Genomic DNA, 16007 nt, shown 5'->3' on the forward strand with positions numbered 1-16007 from the left:
TTGCCTTTTGCTCATTCATCTTGACATTTTCCTGGGTTCCTCCCAACAAACTGGTTGTGGGGGTCCCAGGCACTTCCCATGTTGGCTGCCCCTAGGCAGTGTAGGGGGATGGGACAGGCACCTGGGCTCCTCTAATTCCAGATTTACAGGGAGGTAGTAGGGTGTGGAGCAGGCTTCTCCAGAGCTATGCAGCTATACTGGGGCCTCAATGATGATCAGGGGTACATGTAGGTGGGGCTGCTTCTCTCAGCCTGTGTGTCTACACTGGGACTCCCACAGTGGTGGCAGCCACACAGGGGTGTGTGTTTGTCTGATTCTGCCAGTGGATGATGGCTGTCTGAGGGAACCAAGGGCCTCAAATGGTGGCCTACAGATGCACAGGGCTTACCTGGCTGTGTGTCCTGCTCCTGCTGGCTGCCTGCAGGAAGGAGCTTTCTAGTGGCAGCTCCTTGAAGGTGAAGGTGGATCTGCTGGTTCTCTCTGCCCACAGTGGCCACCGGTAGGATATGGCCTTTAGGTGGTGGTGCACAGCACGCAGAGGTGGATTTATCTGGCTCCTTCAGCCTGTGCTGGGCATGTGGAGGAAAGGGTCTTCCAGTGGTGGCACCCTGCAAGTAGAGGTGGGTCTTCTGGTTCTCTCTGCCCATGCTGGGTGTGTGGAGGAAAGGGCTTTATGGTGGCAGCACCCGGCAGGCAGAGGTGTGTCTTCCGGTTTCTTCTACTCATGCTGGGCACGCAGAGGAAAGAGCCTGATTTTAAATCTGATGGCAGAGACTGTGTGTGGTGGCCCACACCTATAAGCCCTGGTGAGGCTGAGGTAGGGGGATGCTGTGAGTTTGAGGCCAACCTGGGCTACAAAGTGAGTTTAAGACCAACCTGAACTGCACAGCAAGACCTTGTCTCAGAAAGACAAAAAACAAAAAGTAAATAATTGAATAAATAAAAAATAAAATAAACCTGATGGCAGGTCCATGTTTCTGTCTGGAATTTAGCTAAAATAAACTAATCTCAGGATCATTACAAAGGCTATGCAATAAAGAAACAATGGGTCAAGTTCATTGATGTCAATGCTCAAAGTCCAGATAACATAACATAATGCTGGCAGGAACAATCTGGCAGTTCCTCAAAATATTAAATGTAAACTTATCATATGGCCTCATTGCCAAAATTTCCACTCAGGGGCCAGAGATGTAGCCCAGTAATACAGTACTTGCCCAGCATATATAAGACCCTGGGTTTGATACCCAGCATAGACAAAAATAATTGCAGGTGAATACTCAGAGTAGACTTATCCATATAATAGAAAGCCAAATAATAGAAACAACCAAAATGTGCATCAACTAATGAATAAATAAAATATGGTAAAATAGAATATTATGGAATATTCTGATATCTGGAATAATGGAATTTTTTTCAACCATGCAAAAATGATAAACGACAAATATCCTGTGCAGTATGGGTAAACCTCAAAAATATTACGTTAAATGTCAGAAGCTAAACAGAAAAAACTACATATTGTTTGATTCTGTTTATATCAAATGATCAGAAAAAAGTAAATGCACAGAGACAGAATAAGTTCATGGTTGCTTACCTCTGGGAGGGAGCAAAGAGAAGAGAGAGGGGAAGGAAGCGATAGGACAGGGCTTCTGTGAAGGAGGACGACAATGTCCTAAATGTCCATAAACCTGATGGCAGGTCCATGTTTCTGTCTGGAATTTAGCTAAAATAAACTAATCTCAGGATCCAAAAGAAATAAAGATGTGCCTAAATGTGTCCAGAAACATGGACCTGCCATCAGGTTTATGGACATTTAGGTAATGATGGTTACACAATTCTGAACATACTAAAAGCCACTGAATTGTATTTTTAAATGTGTGAATTATATATCAATAAAGTTCTTTTAAAATCACAGATAAAATTATTTAAATACAGTTAAATTAAGAATCAAGACAACATGACCAAGTTAATGGCTCTGCAGAGATGCTTTACAGTTAGGAAACTTGTTAATATGATTTGTCATAGTGAAAAAGAAAAGCAATTTGATCAACTCCAAAGATGCAGAAAAGACATATGCTAAAGTTCCATATTTATTTATAAAATTTCAAAATAGAAACCAACACAAAAAATTCCTTAACAAGGTAAAAATACTGTAAAAATATCTCAACTCTAAAGCTAGTGCTTACTTAATAGTGAAGTAGTATAGCATTCCCAACAAACTTGGACTCAAAGGTAATCATTGTCATCTTTATCCAAAAAAAAAAGAGAGAGGGAAAAGATAAAGGAAGCAGAAAGAAGTAAAAGATGTCATTACTTGCAGATGATACAACTCCTTATTTGGAAAACTCAAGAGGATAAACTGGCAAGGTATTAGAAATAACCAAAGCTTATAAATGTTCAAACATTTACTACACAAAATCCTATAGCTCTTACATATCTCTATAAATACAACTAGTTAGCATACATAATGGGTTAAAAAGATTTTATTGATTAAAAACAACAGAAAGGATAGTTTCCCAAAATAAATCTAATGGAAAAGATGAAAATGCTACTAAAATACCTTAAAAACTTAAATAAAAAAAGCACCTTGTTCTTGAAAAAGAGGATCAAAAATCTTTAAAATATCAAGCCTTAGAAAAGTAATCTATAAATTTATTCAATTATAATAAAAACGTTAGTAAGATAAAAATATGGAGTTTTAGAAAATTCTGAAAGGAAAGAATCCTAAGTGATTAGTTGTAACTAATATGAAAACATAATACAAAGTTACAATACATCACACAGCTTGGTAGGAATACATAAATAAATAAAATTTACTTTTGAAAACATGTTCTGTAGCCAACTAGCAAACTTATAATATATGCAGTAATGTGTTTACCTACAATATAGTTTGTTTTAGCAAAATATTGAAAATATTGCTTATTACTAAGGTAAAAATAATTGGATAGATGTACATGAATAGGTTTATATATGCCTAGAACTACACCAATAGGGTTTACAAGAATTAATTTTATTATGTGTGATACTATGAACAACTACACTGGAAAAAATGAGACATCATAATAGCCATTGATGATAGCCTATCATTTTGTTTCAAAGCCCAATAATGCTTTTATTCTTGGTTTTGATTGGTTTTAGTCTGTTTTCATATTTGATTTCAATACATACGAAGGTATGGACAGCTATTTTGAAGAAAATAAGAGACATTATGGTAGCCATTATTGATTTCCTAGTGTCTGGTCTTGAAAGCCCTTAAGCCTCTCATTCTTTTGTTTTGATTGCTTTTATACTATTTTGTATTAACTTACTGTGTATGAAGGTATGGACAACCTTGAAGAAAACAAGAGACATTATGGTAACTATTGTTGATTTCTTGTTGTCTTTTTCTCAAATCCTGTTATTTGCATTGTTTTACTCTGCTCTGCTTTGTTGTTTTGTTTTGTTTTATTCTCTTTAAAATAAAAATTAATTTATTAACAGTGGATTATAATTAGCCCATTCTCTAAAAATATTAGGATCGTACCTGTATATTTTTAGGGAAAGAACTTTGAAAACTGTTGTGACTTATTCCTAGATGTCCCCTCAAAGCGTCCTGTGGTCATAGGTGGCGTTTTTCAAAAGCGGCTAAATCGGAAGTGATGCTAGGATTAAGGATGTGATCCTGGGTTGACTCACCCTGTGATGCTAGGATTGAGGGTGTGTAGAAAACAAGGGACAGAAAAAGGACTGCTGTCATTGTTTGTGCTGCTTCTCTGATTTGCTGCCTTCTACCTGCTAGAGCTGCTCTTCTTCTGCAATGCCCCTCTGCCTTAAAGTCAGTCAACTATGAAATGAAACCTCTACAAACTGCACACTACAATCAGTCTTTCCTCCTTTAACTTTGGGTGTTGGATATTTTATCTTAGCAATGAGAAAAATAAGACAAAAGCAAAGGCACTTTTATTGATAAGTAACTTCTATGATGTAAAATTCTGGGAAAGACTTTTCTCTTAAAACCAGAAGAGACTTTCAAAGAGAATTAGTAGTCTGATACACACATCTGGCTATTAATACAGAACATGGCCTATTTTGGGGGAATGAAGTTTGATTGTGGTAAAGAGGAGAAACTGCTAAGTGCAGAGCCAATGCAGTATTATTCTATAAGAAAAGTACTTTATTTTTAATTTACTGTGGCTTAAGGAGGCCCCCAAAAAAGTGCCCCCAATGAGTATGATAAGGAGAAGTAGCTCAATTAGAGCATTAAGGAAATCTGTATCATAATAGCCAAGAATGGATAACATTCCTGCGGGAGTTGGTTTCTTCTGTGCAAAATCCTAAGTAGCAGGACATGAGCCCTTCTATAAACCTGTCAAGCAAATCAACGACGTCATGTTAGTAATAGAAAGTACAAATAATAATTTCACTCTCTTATATCTGAGATAGCAAGAGAAGGAAATGGGATTGTAGCATCTCTAGAATTCTCAATAATTCTCAAGATTCTGTTACCATATTTCTAACAAAACTCACTAACAGGTATGTTTTATCAGAAAATTTCTTAAAGAGAGTCTTCAGCTTCCTTATCTCGGTTACCTTCTACTAACCTTCCTCTTCAGCCTGACAAAGAACAGATAACTGCCTCCTCATACTGTCAGTTTGTCTGCAGACACACAAGCGCGTGCCAGAGAAGCCAGTCCTGAAATGAAAGTCAGCTATCTGATGCAGAAATGCATATCTGACTCTCTAGAGCTTGACTTTCTTCTACTAAAAAGCTTTATGGATTCATGTCTTTCCAAATGTACTCCAATATAAATCTTAAAAACTTTCACATTCTAAGAATCAAGTATACTAATTGCTTCAAGGAATACAAAAACAAATTAAGAAGAATTCTTGCTTCAATAAACTTTTATGCTCCTTGCCAAGAATATCAGCTCCAAAGAGGTAGGGACTTTCTTAGTCTTGTTCACCACTACGTCTCTAGCATCTAGGACAGTATTTGAGAAACAGGAGGTGATTGATATATTTGTTAACAAATGAATGAACCAGTAAACAGAAACAAAGCCCACATGCTTTGAAGAATAAGAGAATATGCATATTCACTGTGGTACTGTTCTAAGACCAACAGAAGTTAAAAGAATGGAGCCCTTCTAGAAGGAATGATTTAGATGAGTGAAGAGGAGATGACAAGACTAAGGCCAGAGATGGAAAGACCAAATGTGTTGGGAGGAGAATGAGGAGGTTCTGTGGTTGTGATGTGTATCTCCCAAAGGCCATATAATAAAGGCTTCATCCCTGGGGTAGCGTTTCTGCGAGGTGGTAGAACCTTTCAGAGGAGGGGCCTTGGCTTAGTTACTTTTCTTGTTGCTGAGACAAAATACGCCACACTCAAAGTTAAAGGGAAAAAGATATGTTTGGCTCACAGTTTGTAGAGGTTTCAGTCCATAATTGGTTGGCTCCTAGGCAGGGTAGCATGCAGACAAGCCTTGCAGAGGAGAAACATTCAGGATAGGCAGAAGGTAGCAAAGCAGGGGGTGGGGGAGAGAAAGAGAGAAAGAGAGAGAGGACAAGCCTCTTTCTGACCCTTATTTTGTATTTAGGCTACATGTTCTAAGGCAGGTGTAGCACTCACGTCCTTAATTCTAGCACTGGACCATGAATCAGTCACAAACTCTAGATTCAACCACCTCTGAAAAGCTTGATCCCCATGACTGCATAAGGTTTTGGGGGGACATCCAGACACAAACCATAATAGGCCACGTGGAATGTATATAAGTCGTTGGCAACCTGCCCCTGAAGGGCTTGTGGGATCCTGACCATTTCCTTTTTCTCTTTTTCTTCCTGGCCATGAGGTGGAAAGTTTGCTTTGCTGCATACTCATCACTGGAAATACACCAAAGGCTCAAGGCAATGGGTGCACCCGATTGTGGAATGAAATCTCAAGGTTAAATATCTCAGGTATTTTGCTACAGAGATGGGAAGTTGGGTGTTTGAAGGAGAAAGCTGGGGTGTAGTGAACAGATAAATAGAATGAAGAGGGTGAAGGCAGACTGCAGAATGCCTGGAAAGAGCAGCAGTGGCATCCCACTTGGCTGGGACATACATTTTAATCATTTGTGTGTGTGAGACAGACAGTTTGAATGGCCTGGACTCACTATATACCCCAGTCTAGCCTCAAAATCTCAACTCTCTTGCCTTACAATCCCAAGTGCTGGGATTACAGACATTCAGTACCACACCCTGCAGATTTTTAAAATCACTTCCACTTTCCCAATTTAACTTCTACAGGAATTTGATGGCCATAGACCTGAATTTTAAACAATAGGGCAATAGGACCAATAGCTAATTCAAGAACCACATAAATGTAAAATCTGGGTTTTAAAAAAGTCATAAAATAAGTTTCATAGTTTACTACAAATTTATGATTTATCATTGAATAATAAAAGTCACAATTTAAATTTACTACCAACTTTCACACATAGGTTCTTTTCTTAACTGAAACTCATTTTTAACACCACAAAGGGTAAATTTAACAGAATCTTTAAAGTATTGTAGCTTTCAACTAATATTAAGCCAAGAATGATGCTATTCACTAATTCCGGAAGACCTAGAAATAAGTAGATGTCAAACATTCCAAACGGTTCTTTGTTAGATCATCACAATTTTGAAGACAGCTTCAGATAAACCCAACAATTGAGGTGCTGTAAATATCCTTGCTCTTTCATTAATTTTTAGCTATAGTTAGTAGTACAGTTTCCTTCATTCAATAACTATTGTCAATAACTCCATATTTAGGTTCCCAAAGGCTGAGAGCCTTGGACATATTTGTTAAATGAATGGATGACTACATGGATGAGTGAATGAATAAGCCATCAAATGACGGTAATAACATCTCTGAAATGTAATGCATAGAATGCTTGGTATATGTGGATCCTGGACCTGCCAGAGCTGAGGCTTCTGGACTTCCACAAATATGTCTTTCATACTTAACAACAAGAAAACTTGGAATAAAATAGTCCGGTGTGAGGAAGAAACTTTAGTATGGAAGAGAAAGGAAATATCTTGGGAAAAGATAGTGGTTTTTTATGAGGGCAGGGCAGACTTATTGCAAGCCTACTAAGGCTTACCACCAGAGCCCCTCCCTCTGAAAGACCCCTAAAGAAGCCCTGAGAATGTATTCATTTGATCATACGTCCCTGTAAAATTCACCAAAGTAAAGCATAACTGAGTTCACCCTCCTAAAGAAGAGCCTCAAAATAAGTTTCAGGCCTCACACAACCTGGGTCTGCCCCTGTGAGACGTAGGAAAAGTGGCAAAAGAAGAGATCTTCAGTCAAGCAGCTTTCCGTGACTGAGTCAAGTTATAAAGAGAAAAGGTTTATTTGGGCTCACAGCTGTGGAGGTTTCAGCCCACAGTCAGTATGCTGGCTGCTCTTGGGACTGTGGCAAGGCACTATGTTATGGTGGGAGTGCATGGCAGAGGAAGCTGCTCACCTCATTGTGGCCTGGAAGCAAAGACAAAGACAGGAAGGGGCCAGGGTGCCAACATTCCCCCTCAGCAAGTTCCAAATGATTATTTGTTCAGTTAGCTTCTGTCCAGTAAGCCTTACCTTCTAAAGGCTTTACTGCCTTCTGGTATGAGCACAGCTGGGGACCAAGGCTTTAGCATATGGGCCTTTAGGGAACACTTATTCAGACCATAGAAGTTCCTAAGACCCTTGCTGGAGCACAAGGACAGAAATTGGAGGTTGCCAGTCAAAATTCTAGGCAGCTTCTTCCTTTCTAAAAATGCTATTTCTTAGGTTCACAGTTCTCATATCACAGCTTTCCTCTCAGCGATTACATCTCCTTTGCAAATGAAGTCACAAGAGACATTCAGCTGTTACAAACTTCATGTCAAGCTTTGAAGTGCTTTTTAATAGCAGAAATATTTGGCTCACATGTAGGCTTTGTAGCTATGGTAAATACCTCTTAGTTATCTGTCGCTACTGTTATTTCACACCTCCAATTTGGAGGAGAAATTCTGCATATGCATTGAGGCACTAAAAAAGAATATTGAACTGTATCTTAGCTCTTTTGTGAATGGTTTCCTTTCATTTCTTCCCTCATGGAACTAATGCTTTCGTCACATTGTGCTGGTTCTGGGTGGGAAAGCAGTGGATGGAAGGGGAATGCTGATTATTACATCACCGGTTGGCAGCTTCCTTTAGCTGCTTGAAGGTTAAGTGGTCAAGTAGCTCCTCAATACAAGATTAAGGCATTTCAAGGACTGATTCATCCACCTGTTTTCTGGCAAGTGCTTTAGTAGACTTTGGACAAAATGCTTGCAGTGGCTTATGGAGAAGAAACTGACCACAAATAGAATGAGATAAAGATGGAAAGGTGGGACCTGAAGAAAGAAAGAAAAAAAACCCTTCTCATCTTGTATGAGTACTAAAATACAGACTGTATGTCCAAGTACACATCAGAGTCACATACTTAGAAACTGCATTTTTTAAAGAACAGAAAAAGGAAAACAAAGGCCATGTACTAAGCTTTTGGGATTTATCCTGTGTTGAACATTTTGCTGCTTTATATAACAATTATTTGATAAAGAGATGATAGAAAAATATTATTACACACCATAAGTTAAACACTTGACACTTTTATTCCTTAAAATGCAACATTTTAGAAATCTGAATGTGTTTATTAATTAGTGATTATTAACACCCAGTAAACAACATTTTGTCTTGTAAAAAACACAATCTCTTTTCACAGCATGAAGCTGAAATCTATTATTCCCTGATTCCATATGCTGAAACACACTCAAATGGTCACAAATGACCTTAAGCACTAAATAAATGTAAATGAGGACAACATAGAAAATGCACTTTTGATTGATAACTAAAAGACTAGGTTGAAAATCAGGTCCAAAAATGAAGTCCTCTCCAGAAAGGATGGCCATCTGTACTGCAGAGGGAAGGCTGGCCCAGGAAGGAGCAAGGTACAGGAACAGCCAGCTCTTTCTCTTTGTCTGGACATGCCTGAGGTTTTGTGGGAAACTGCTTTGTCCATCTATATAAGGAAACCGCATTGCCCACCTGGGCCATCAGTCAATATGGAAGATCCTAATGCAGGATTTAAAACTATATATGTTTATGGACACTTCACTGAATTCACCAACAGAAATAAAATACTATTTCACAACCTCATACCAGTATAGCCCCCATGTAGGATTTTAAGCATGATTCATCTAACTTTTCAAATTAGACAGCTGGGGCAGGAAAGTGTCCTCAGCAAAAGCAAAGATGTAAAATAGCAAGGGATAAAATAATTAAAATAAAACTGCTTATTTTATAACACCTAGAATTAAATGAATTTGATAAAAATGCAGAAATACAGATATCTCATGTGAAAACTACTACAGGATTACTCGTTTCTTCTAGGTCCATTGCCAAAAGGCAAAAATAAAATGTAGCATCAGGGAAAACACAGCACTGTTTTGGTTGAAGGCAAGAATTTCTCCTAGTCTGAGTAAGAATTAAGAGAATCTAAAAGGGAATGTATATATTGATTATTGCAAATCATAGACCAGAGCTAGTTTCTTAACCCCAGCCCTACTGACATTTTGGGCCGGGTACTTCTTTGTTGTGGGTCCTGTGCAGTGAATGACTCTGGGTGGTAATTTTGGCCTCTACCCACAGATTCTAGGAGCAACACTGTCCCTTCTTCCCTCAATCATGACAGTAAAACACGTCTCCAGAGAACATTAAAATCCCCTGGTGGACAAAACTGCCTCAGGTTGACAACCAGTGGAATATCGCGATACAAGAAGGTCCCAGGCTGAGCTCCTCTCAACCTCATAATGTGTGACCTCAAACCTTGCGTCATCCCCATACTCACCTTCAGTTTTCTCAGCTATCAACTGCAAATAATAAGGGTACCTATTAATCATCAACAGTGTAAAAGTAAAACAGCTTATCCATTTCAACTAGAGCATTTCAATGTAGAAAAGCATCTTACCAGCTTGATATATTCTGAGTCTTAAATACACCAGCCCTCTGATTCCTTGTGATGATTTCTCTTACATCTACAGGACACAGTTAAGAAAATCTTGACAGTGATTGTCAACTGACTCAGATAAAAAGCCCACAACACAATGATCTTATCACAATGGAATCAACATAGCAAAAAGAGGAGTTATACAGTATGAGGCAGACAACTGTAAGTGTGCCTCAGCCACCAAACGCTGACCTGCACAAGCAACATCTTCATTTCATAGGCTGCCGTTTGCCACACTTAAAATACACATCTGGGTAGCACCTCGTAAGGCCTGGAGTGGAAGTGCCAATGGGGAACGAGTGCTGCATGGGTGCCATGCCCCACTTGCTAGAAAGAGCTAGGAGTTCAAGGCAGGTGCCTTCAAGTTAGAGGGCAGGGCAATGCCAGGTACTGAGATGTTCGAGTTGAAATACTTCTAGTCTCCTAAATTCTAGAAGGAAGGTTGCAATGAGCAGAAAGGAGAAATGTGGGGTAAGTAAGAAGAAAAAGGTGAGGAAAAGCTTAGAGCATCTTGGAGAGAAAATGAATTACTGAAGAAGAAAGTCCAGTGCAAGGCCCTTTGAAGCACTGTCTTGGCAGATGTATAGTTTGGCCTGTGGCTACCTCCTGGCAAGGAGGGACTCTTTTACTGAGCCGTGGTTAAAGATCTGTGTTCACTAAAGGGATGTGTTGAGGAGCTGATCAGTTACCTCACACAGTTTCACCTGTGTCGGGGTCCATGGGAAAACACTGTTTCAACACCAGGAAAAGCTGGACCACAGGTCAACTGACTTTACTTTAACTTCTGGGCACTGTAAATCTCCTAACTGGTGCTTTGTCTTTGCTAAGGTCCTGGTGCCCATCAGGACCTAATGTCTGGCAACCAGAAGAGTTCCTATGGCATATATTTTCTGTACTGACCCCTGTTCCTGGCTTCACCATACTTGCCTGGCTTTCTAATTCCAATTGCTCTTACTTTCTCATTTATCGGGCATGGTATGTTCCACATGTTACTGTAAGAAGCCTCAGAAACCCCATTTGGAATGAGGCAGGTTTAAATAAACAAGAAATAAAATAATTCCAGTAAAGGCTGCAAGCTGAACTAAATTGGGCGCATGGGGAGGACACCAAGCAGACAGGCGATGTTCCCCTATTGCTCAGAAAAACAGATTTCCTGAATACTCAAAGCCAGCACTGGCCGAGATCTCCCTGTAAGAACAGAGCCACAGGACTTTTTAACCCAAATCTCTGCTTGAACCACCAGGCACACCCATTTCTTCTCTGAGTGAATAAGCAGGTACTGTGATAGCTTTCTTCCCCCAGGAGTGGGTAGGAAAAATCAATTAGGTCTCCTAATGAAGGGCTTTGTTGAGGTTTACAAAAGTGCTATAATGCAGACTTTTTTTCCTGGGTGAACTTTCCTGTATGCAAATTAAATACCGTTAAATTACATTCATTAAAAAATAAAGGAGACTAATTTGCCTACTTGTTTTGATTAACTAAAATGACACATCGGCCTACAGTTCTGTCTATTTCAGGAAGAAAGTATTTCAGGAAAGTCTTCTAAATGAAATGCCTGGCAGAAAAGGACAGCTGACATCTTTATTCTGAGAAGAACAAAATTAGGAAAGAGTCAACTGACAACTGTTTTTGATTAAGTTCCCCCCACATTCCGGCCACACCCGACTCAGCGTTGCCATGGCATCCAACTGCAGGCCATAATGTGCCTGGTACACCTGTGGCGTCATATGAGTACATGACTAATCTATCAAGCAAAACATATTATTTTGTTAGTGGAGGTAATACTTTTTATAAAATAGTACAGGGAAGTTAAATTATATAACTCAGAAAACCTATTAATAATTTTTAGTAAACATCTTAACACTATATACTTTCAAACAATTTATAAACCTGTGACTCCAGGTGGTCAGGCTGAAGCAAGCATGTATTTATATTCTGGGAGCAATTTTTTTTTTTAATGAAAAAATTCACAGCAGTATTTAGGCTGCTTTATTTTTAGAACTGGGCAGGGAATATATTTTGTGGTTTAGAAAGTGTTTTTAATATTAAAACAAGTACCAAGAAAAGTGGTAATCATATTTTAAATATTACCTTAAATAAATTCTGCTATTTTGCTCCACACCCTTTCCTTTAGGTCGGATTTTGATGGTTTGTCTGGACGGCATTGTGTCTGATAATAGATTTTTATCATTTTTCCATGTCACCTCAGGGTAATGGAGGAAATCCAATCAAATCCAGTCAATATGTCCAGAACAGTGTCAAACATAGATCATACTCTCTGCATTGCACCTACCTCACCGAAGACTTCAATGGGAGGGGCCGGGTGCAAAAAAAGTCTTAATGTGATTCCTGATCAAGCGGACATAGAGAGATCACTTCCAATCCCCTTGTCTGGGCAACCGGACTTTCAGAGCTGCAAGACATATGTTCATGGCTCAAAGGAAACCAGAATCCTATCCTTAGATTTTCCTCTCAAACAAAGCACAATTCAGGAGTGGGGCTCCATTTTAATATTATTTCACTTGATTTTTATTCTCAAAAATATAATTGTATATATTAGCTATAATTGTCATTTAAATGTATATATGTATATAAAATGTATATATGTATATAGAATGTATATATGTATATAAAATGTTGTTTAAAAATTTAACCTCTGCCTGTAATTAGTGATTGCTTTATTCATGAGTAGCTCTATATACATTCTGACAAGTGACATTGTTCTTTAAGTAAGAGAATATTTCAAAAATAAGAATAATGCATTACTTTCTTGGTATCTAATTGGGTCCTTAAAAGTGAGGATAAGAAACTATAAGATTATGCCTATTAATTTTTATTTCTAAAGCATTTATAAATGCTTATTGTGTCAATATTTGCTGACTTAAAGTTGCAAACCTTTGTTAACTCTGCTTATTATTCCAGTGAATTGAGAGAATGACACAGAGGTCTATGAACTCTCAGTTAGCAACACCAACTGTTACGTTTATGCATGAAAGGACTTTTCTTGTAGAGAGTGCTGAGGAAATGCAAGATGACACTCACCCAGGCATTCTCATTTTTGGTGAGACCGGGAAGTTTGATGGGAAAAAACATGCCTCAAAGCAAATGAACCTAGCTTCTAGTTGTGTGGTTTTAAGTCAATCAACCTCTTTGAGCCACTTCTCAAACAGCAATAGATGATACCTATTTTATAGACTTAATGGGCTTACCACATAGTATGTGCATAATTCACATTGATTAATTATTGTATTTGAATAATTTAGGCAAAAGTTTTTGTAGAACAAAGAGACTAGTGATAATAACTAAAATGAAGCTTGCCAGGGGAGGTTTATTTTCTGTCTCTGCTGCTCAGAGCTAAGTAGGTGAATATTTATGTTGTAAAAATGAAATGAATGGAGAAAATTGAAAAACTTCTGCCCTGTAGTTTTTCCAGAGTCTTTCTCATGTATAAATGTACTCTAGCCCCAGCAAACTCTTCACTTCATGAAGACAGTGAATACATTTTTCTTATCCACTTCTATATCCTTAGCCCCTGATATGGCATACAATTAATATGCATTGAATAAATTTAAATTTAACTTTAAAAGATGTTTGTTGAGCTCCTACCTGAAATGAGATAGATAGAATTTACTTACGACTCATCTAGTAGACAGAGGTAAAACTGGCATTACTATTAGAAGGGTTTGGACCCAGGATAATGGCTTGGGATTCCCAAGTTCTCAACCATCCACAGGAAGCTTCATTTAGCAAGTTTACAACTCAAGGATTCTGCTAATAAAACGATGTTAAGCTAGGAGTACTTCCTTTTAGAAGTGTAGGAGATTTGCCTCTTTTGGCAGAATCTTAAGCTCTAGACCATGATATATACAGTGCACTATGGTGATAAGATGTTTGAGTCAAGAGTACAGAGAAATGGGTGAGTAAGCAATGGACTATTCTTCAGATAACACATTAGACTTTTACTAAGAATGAATTAAAGCAGGGTGCATGCACTGGATGAGTTAGCAGTTAGAGCCAGAGAGGGTGCTCCCCTTGAGATATTCTACTTTTATTCATTATGAGTTGGAAAAGGCTTGGCATCAATAATGACTCAGCATACCACTTCCCTTCCTTCTGCTTATGGCATTGTCATCACCAGCTACAAGTCTTACTGAGGAATCGTTATATATAGGCACTTAGAGATTTTTTATTATAGTATTATGGCATTCTCCTTTAATGCCAAAGAAAAAGGAATACAATTCACAGTATTCTAGAATAATTTTGACAACTGGATGAACCAAATGATTTCATTTCCAATTTATTCTTTTATTATTTATTCTTTGCTCTCTTGGAGTAGAAATAAAATGGTACCTATAGGGACAGATAGTTCTCAACCAGGCGGCTCTGTGTTCCACTGAGCAATTTGTTTTAAGGAGCGAGCAGAGCCTCCAAGAATCCTACCCATGAGTCAAAGAAAATATTCAAGACTTAGAAAATTCATTTTACCTCAACTCTTAATCTCTTTCCACATATCTCTGTTTAATAAATCTCAGATCAACATCTAACTTTTCAGGGTCAAGGTAGAGATTTCTAGAAGACACAGCCAATCCACTTGATACATTTTAGGAGGATAATAAGTAAACTCAGAACTGGTTGACAAGCTTCTGTGATATAAAGATTCAGAACTAATCCATTCACTGCCTCACATATTAAAAAACAGAAATAACAGAAGATTAAAAGGAAAACCAGAAAATGTTATTTTTCTTTAAAAAAAGGTTAAAAATCAGAATCTTAAGAGTTTAAGAGACTAGAAAGTAAAACTTTGTTGGATTCTTTAAATTCAGAAGCCAAGAAAAACAAAAATAATTTTTAAAATGATGAGAATAATATATAGGCCAATACTCAGATGTGATGTGCAATTGCCAGGTCGATTTTCAATTACATTTCACTGATGTACTCATTTGTTTCTTAATGTGCTCATCTTGCCCATTAAGAATAATTAGCAGCTTTGCTTAGAGATTTTCTGGCTTCTAGCAATGTTTCTCCCCCTCTTTTTTTGTTGACATCCACTTTTACTTTTTAGAAAGTAATTTTTGGATAATGTCCTACAACTGGTATATAATTTAGGCTTCCTAAAATTTTAAAAGAAAGATGTAAACAGTAATTTTTAAATGAGTTTGTTTCGATCTATACGCATCAATAGTATGTGATTCAGTGAATTAGTTATTCTTACAGAGTGGGCACACAAATGGGGGAAATATTCACTCATATTAACCTCACTCAGTAAAACAGATTACAACGGATGCCTATTGTAAGGTCTGTTAGCAAGTCAAGAACAACATTAGTATTAAAAGCAGGAAAAACACATTGCCAATTTTAAGGCTTGATTCATGCTTTTTTCTCTTAATTAAAAAAATTAGATCTAGTTACAACACAAAAAGGCACACAAACATAGAACAACTGTATGATAAAAACTGAACTCTATCAGTAAAGTCCTAAGAGATAAAATAAACCACACAATCAGTTTTGCTCTGCATCCTGAAAGGACCTACTTTATCTACATTGTAAAGTTCTTCCCCTCCTGCCCTTTGGCACCCTGCTATATTAAACCCATTGTAAAACTCAGCACAATAAAGCACTCTCAGGGCTGAGCTTCTGAGGACCAAATGTTAAAAATCCATTTTCTTGGGAGGGGGCTGTACCAATCATTTCTTTGAAAGGCCGGCAGAGTGAATGCAGAATCTGAGATTTCCTCTCTGATTTCAAGGGCTGGCATGGCATCTTTGCTCTGTGAAGCAAAGGTGTGATAATTAATGACATTAGCTTTCCTTCCCTTCTTTAGAAGCTCTATAGCTTAGCTCAGTAATAATTTTAGTACATTTAAATTTACATACTGACTACAGATGTTTCCCATATTTTGTTAAAAGTTCTAATTGGTTTCCAATGTTATTAAATAAGACACCTGCTGATTTGAGAAAACTCCCAGGTTACTGGGTTCAATCTGAAAGTTTCTGTAGG

General features: G+C 37.9%; 1 protein-coding gene across 6 annotated transcripts in view; it reads right to left on the bottom strand.

Moving 5' to 3' along the window:
- Positions 1 to 16007, bottom strand: part of Camkmt (calmodulin-lysine N-methyltransferase) — a 391740-nt gene that overhangs the window by 48416 nt on the left and 327317 nt on the right. For 3 of the 6 annotated variants that reach the window (XM_063229142.1, XM_063229136.1, XM_063229153.1), the window contains 2 exons: positions 15692 to 15777; positions 9972 to 10038 (listed from right to left, as the gene is read on the bottom strand). In XM_063229142.1, the coding sequence (XP_063085212.1) occupies positions 9972 to 10038; positions 15692 to 15777 (153 nt within the window). The remainder of the gene's footprint in view (positions 1 to 9971; positions 10039 to 15691; positions 15778 to 16007) is intronic. The other 3 variants (XM_023566367.2, XM_003473060.5, XM_063229180.1) reach the window with 2 other exon arrangements.

This window comes from Cavia porcellus, unplaced genomic scaffold, assembly GCF_034190915.1.
Source record: "Cavia porcellus strain 051 isolate PalLab524CR breed Dunkin Hartley unplaced genomic scaffold, mCavPor4.1 scaffold_1, whole genome shotgun sequence".
NCBI classification, from domain to species: domain Eukaryota; kingdom Metazoa; phylum Chordata; class Mammalia; order Rodentia; family Caviidae; genus Cavia; species Cavia porcellus.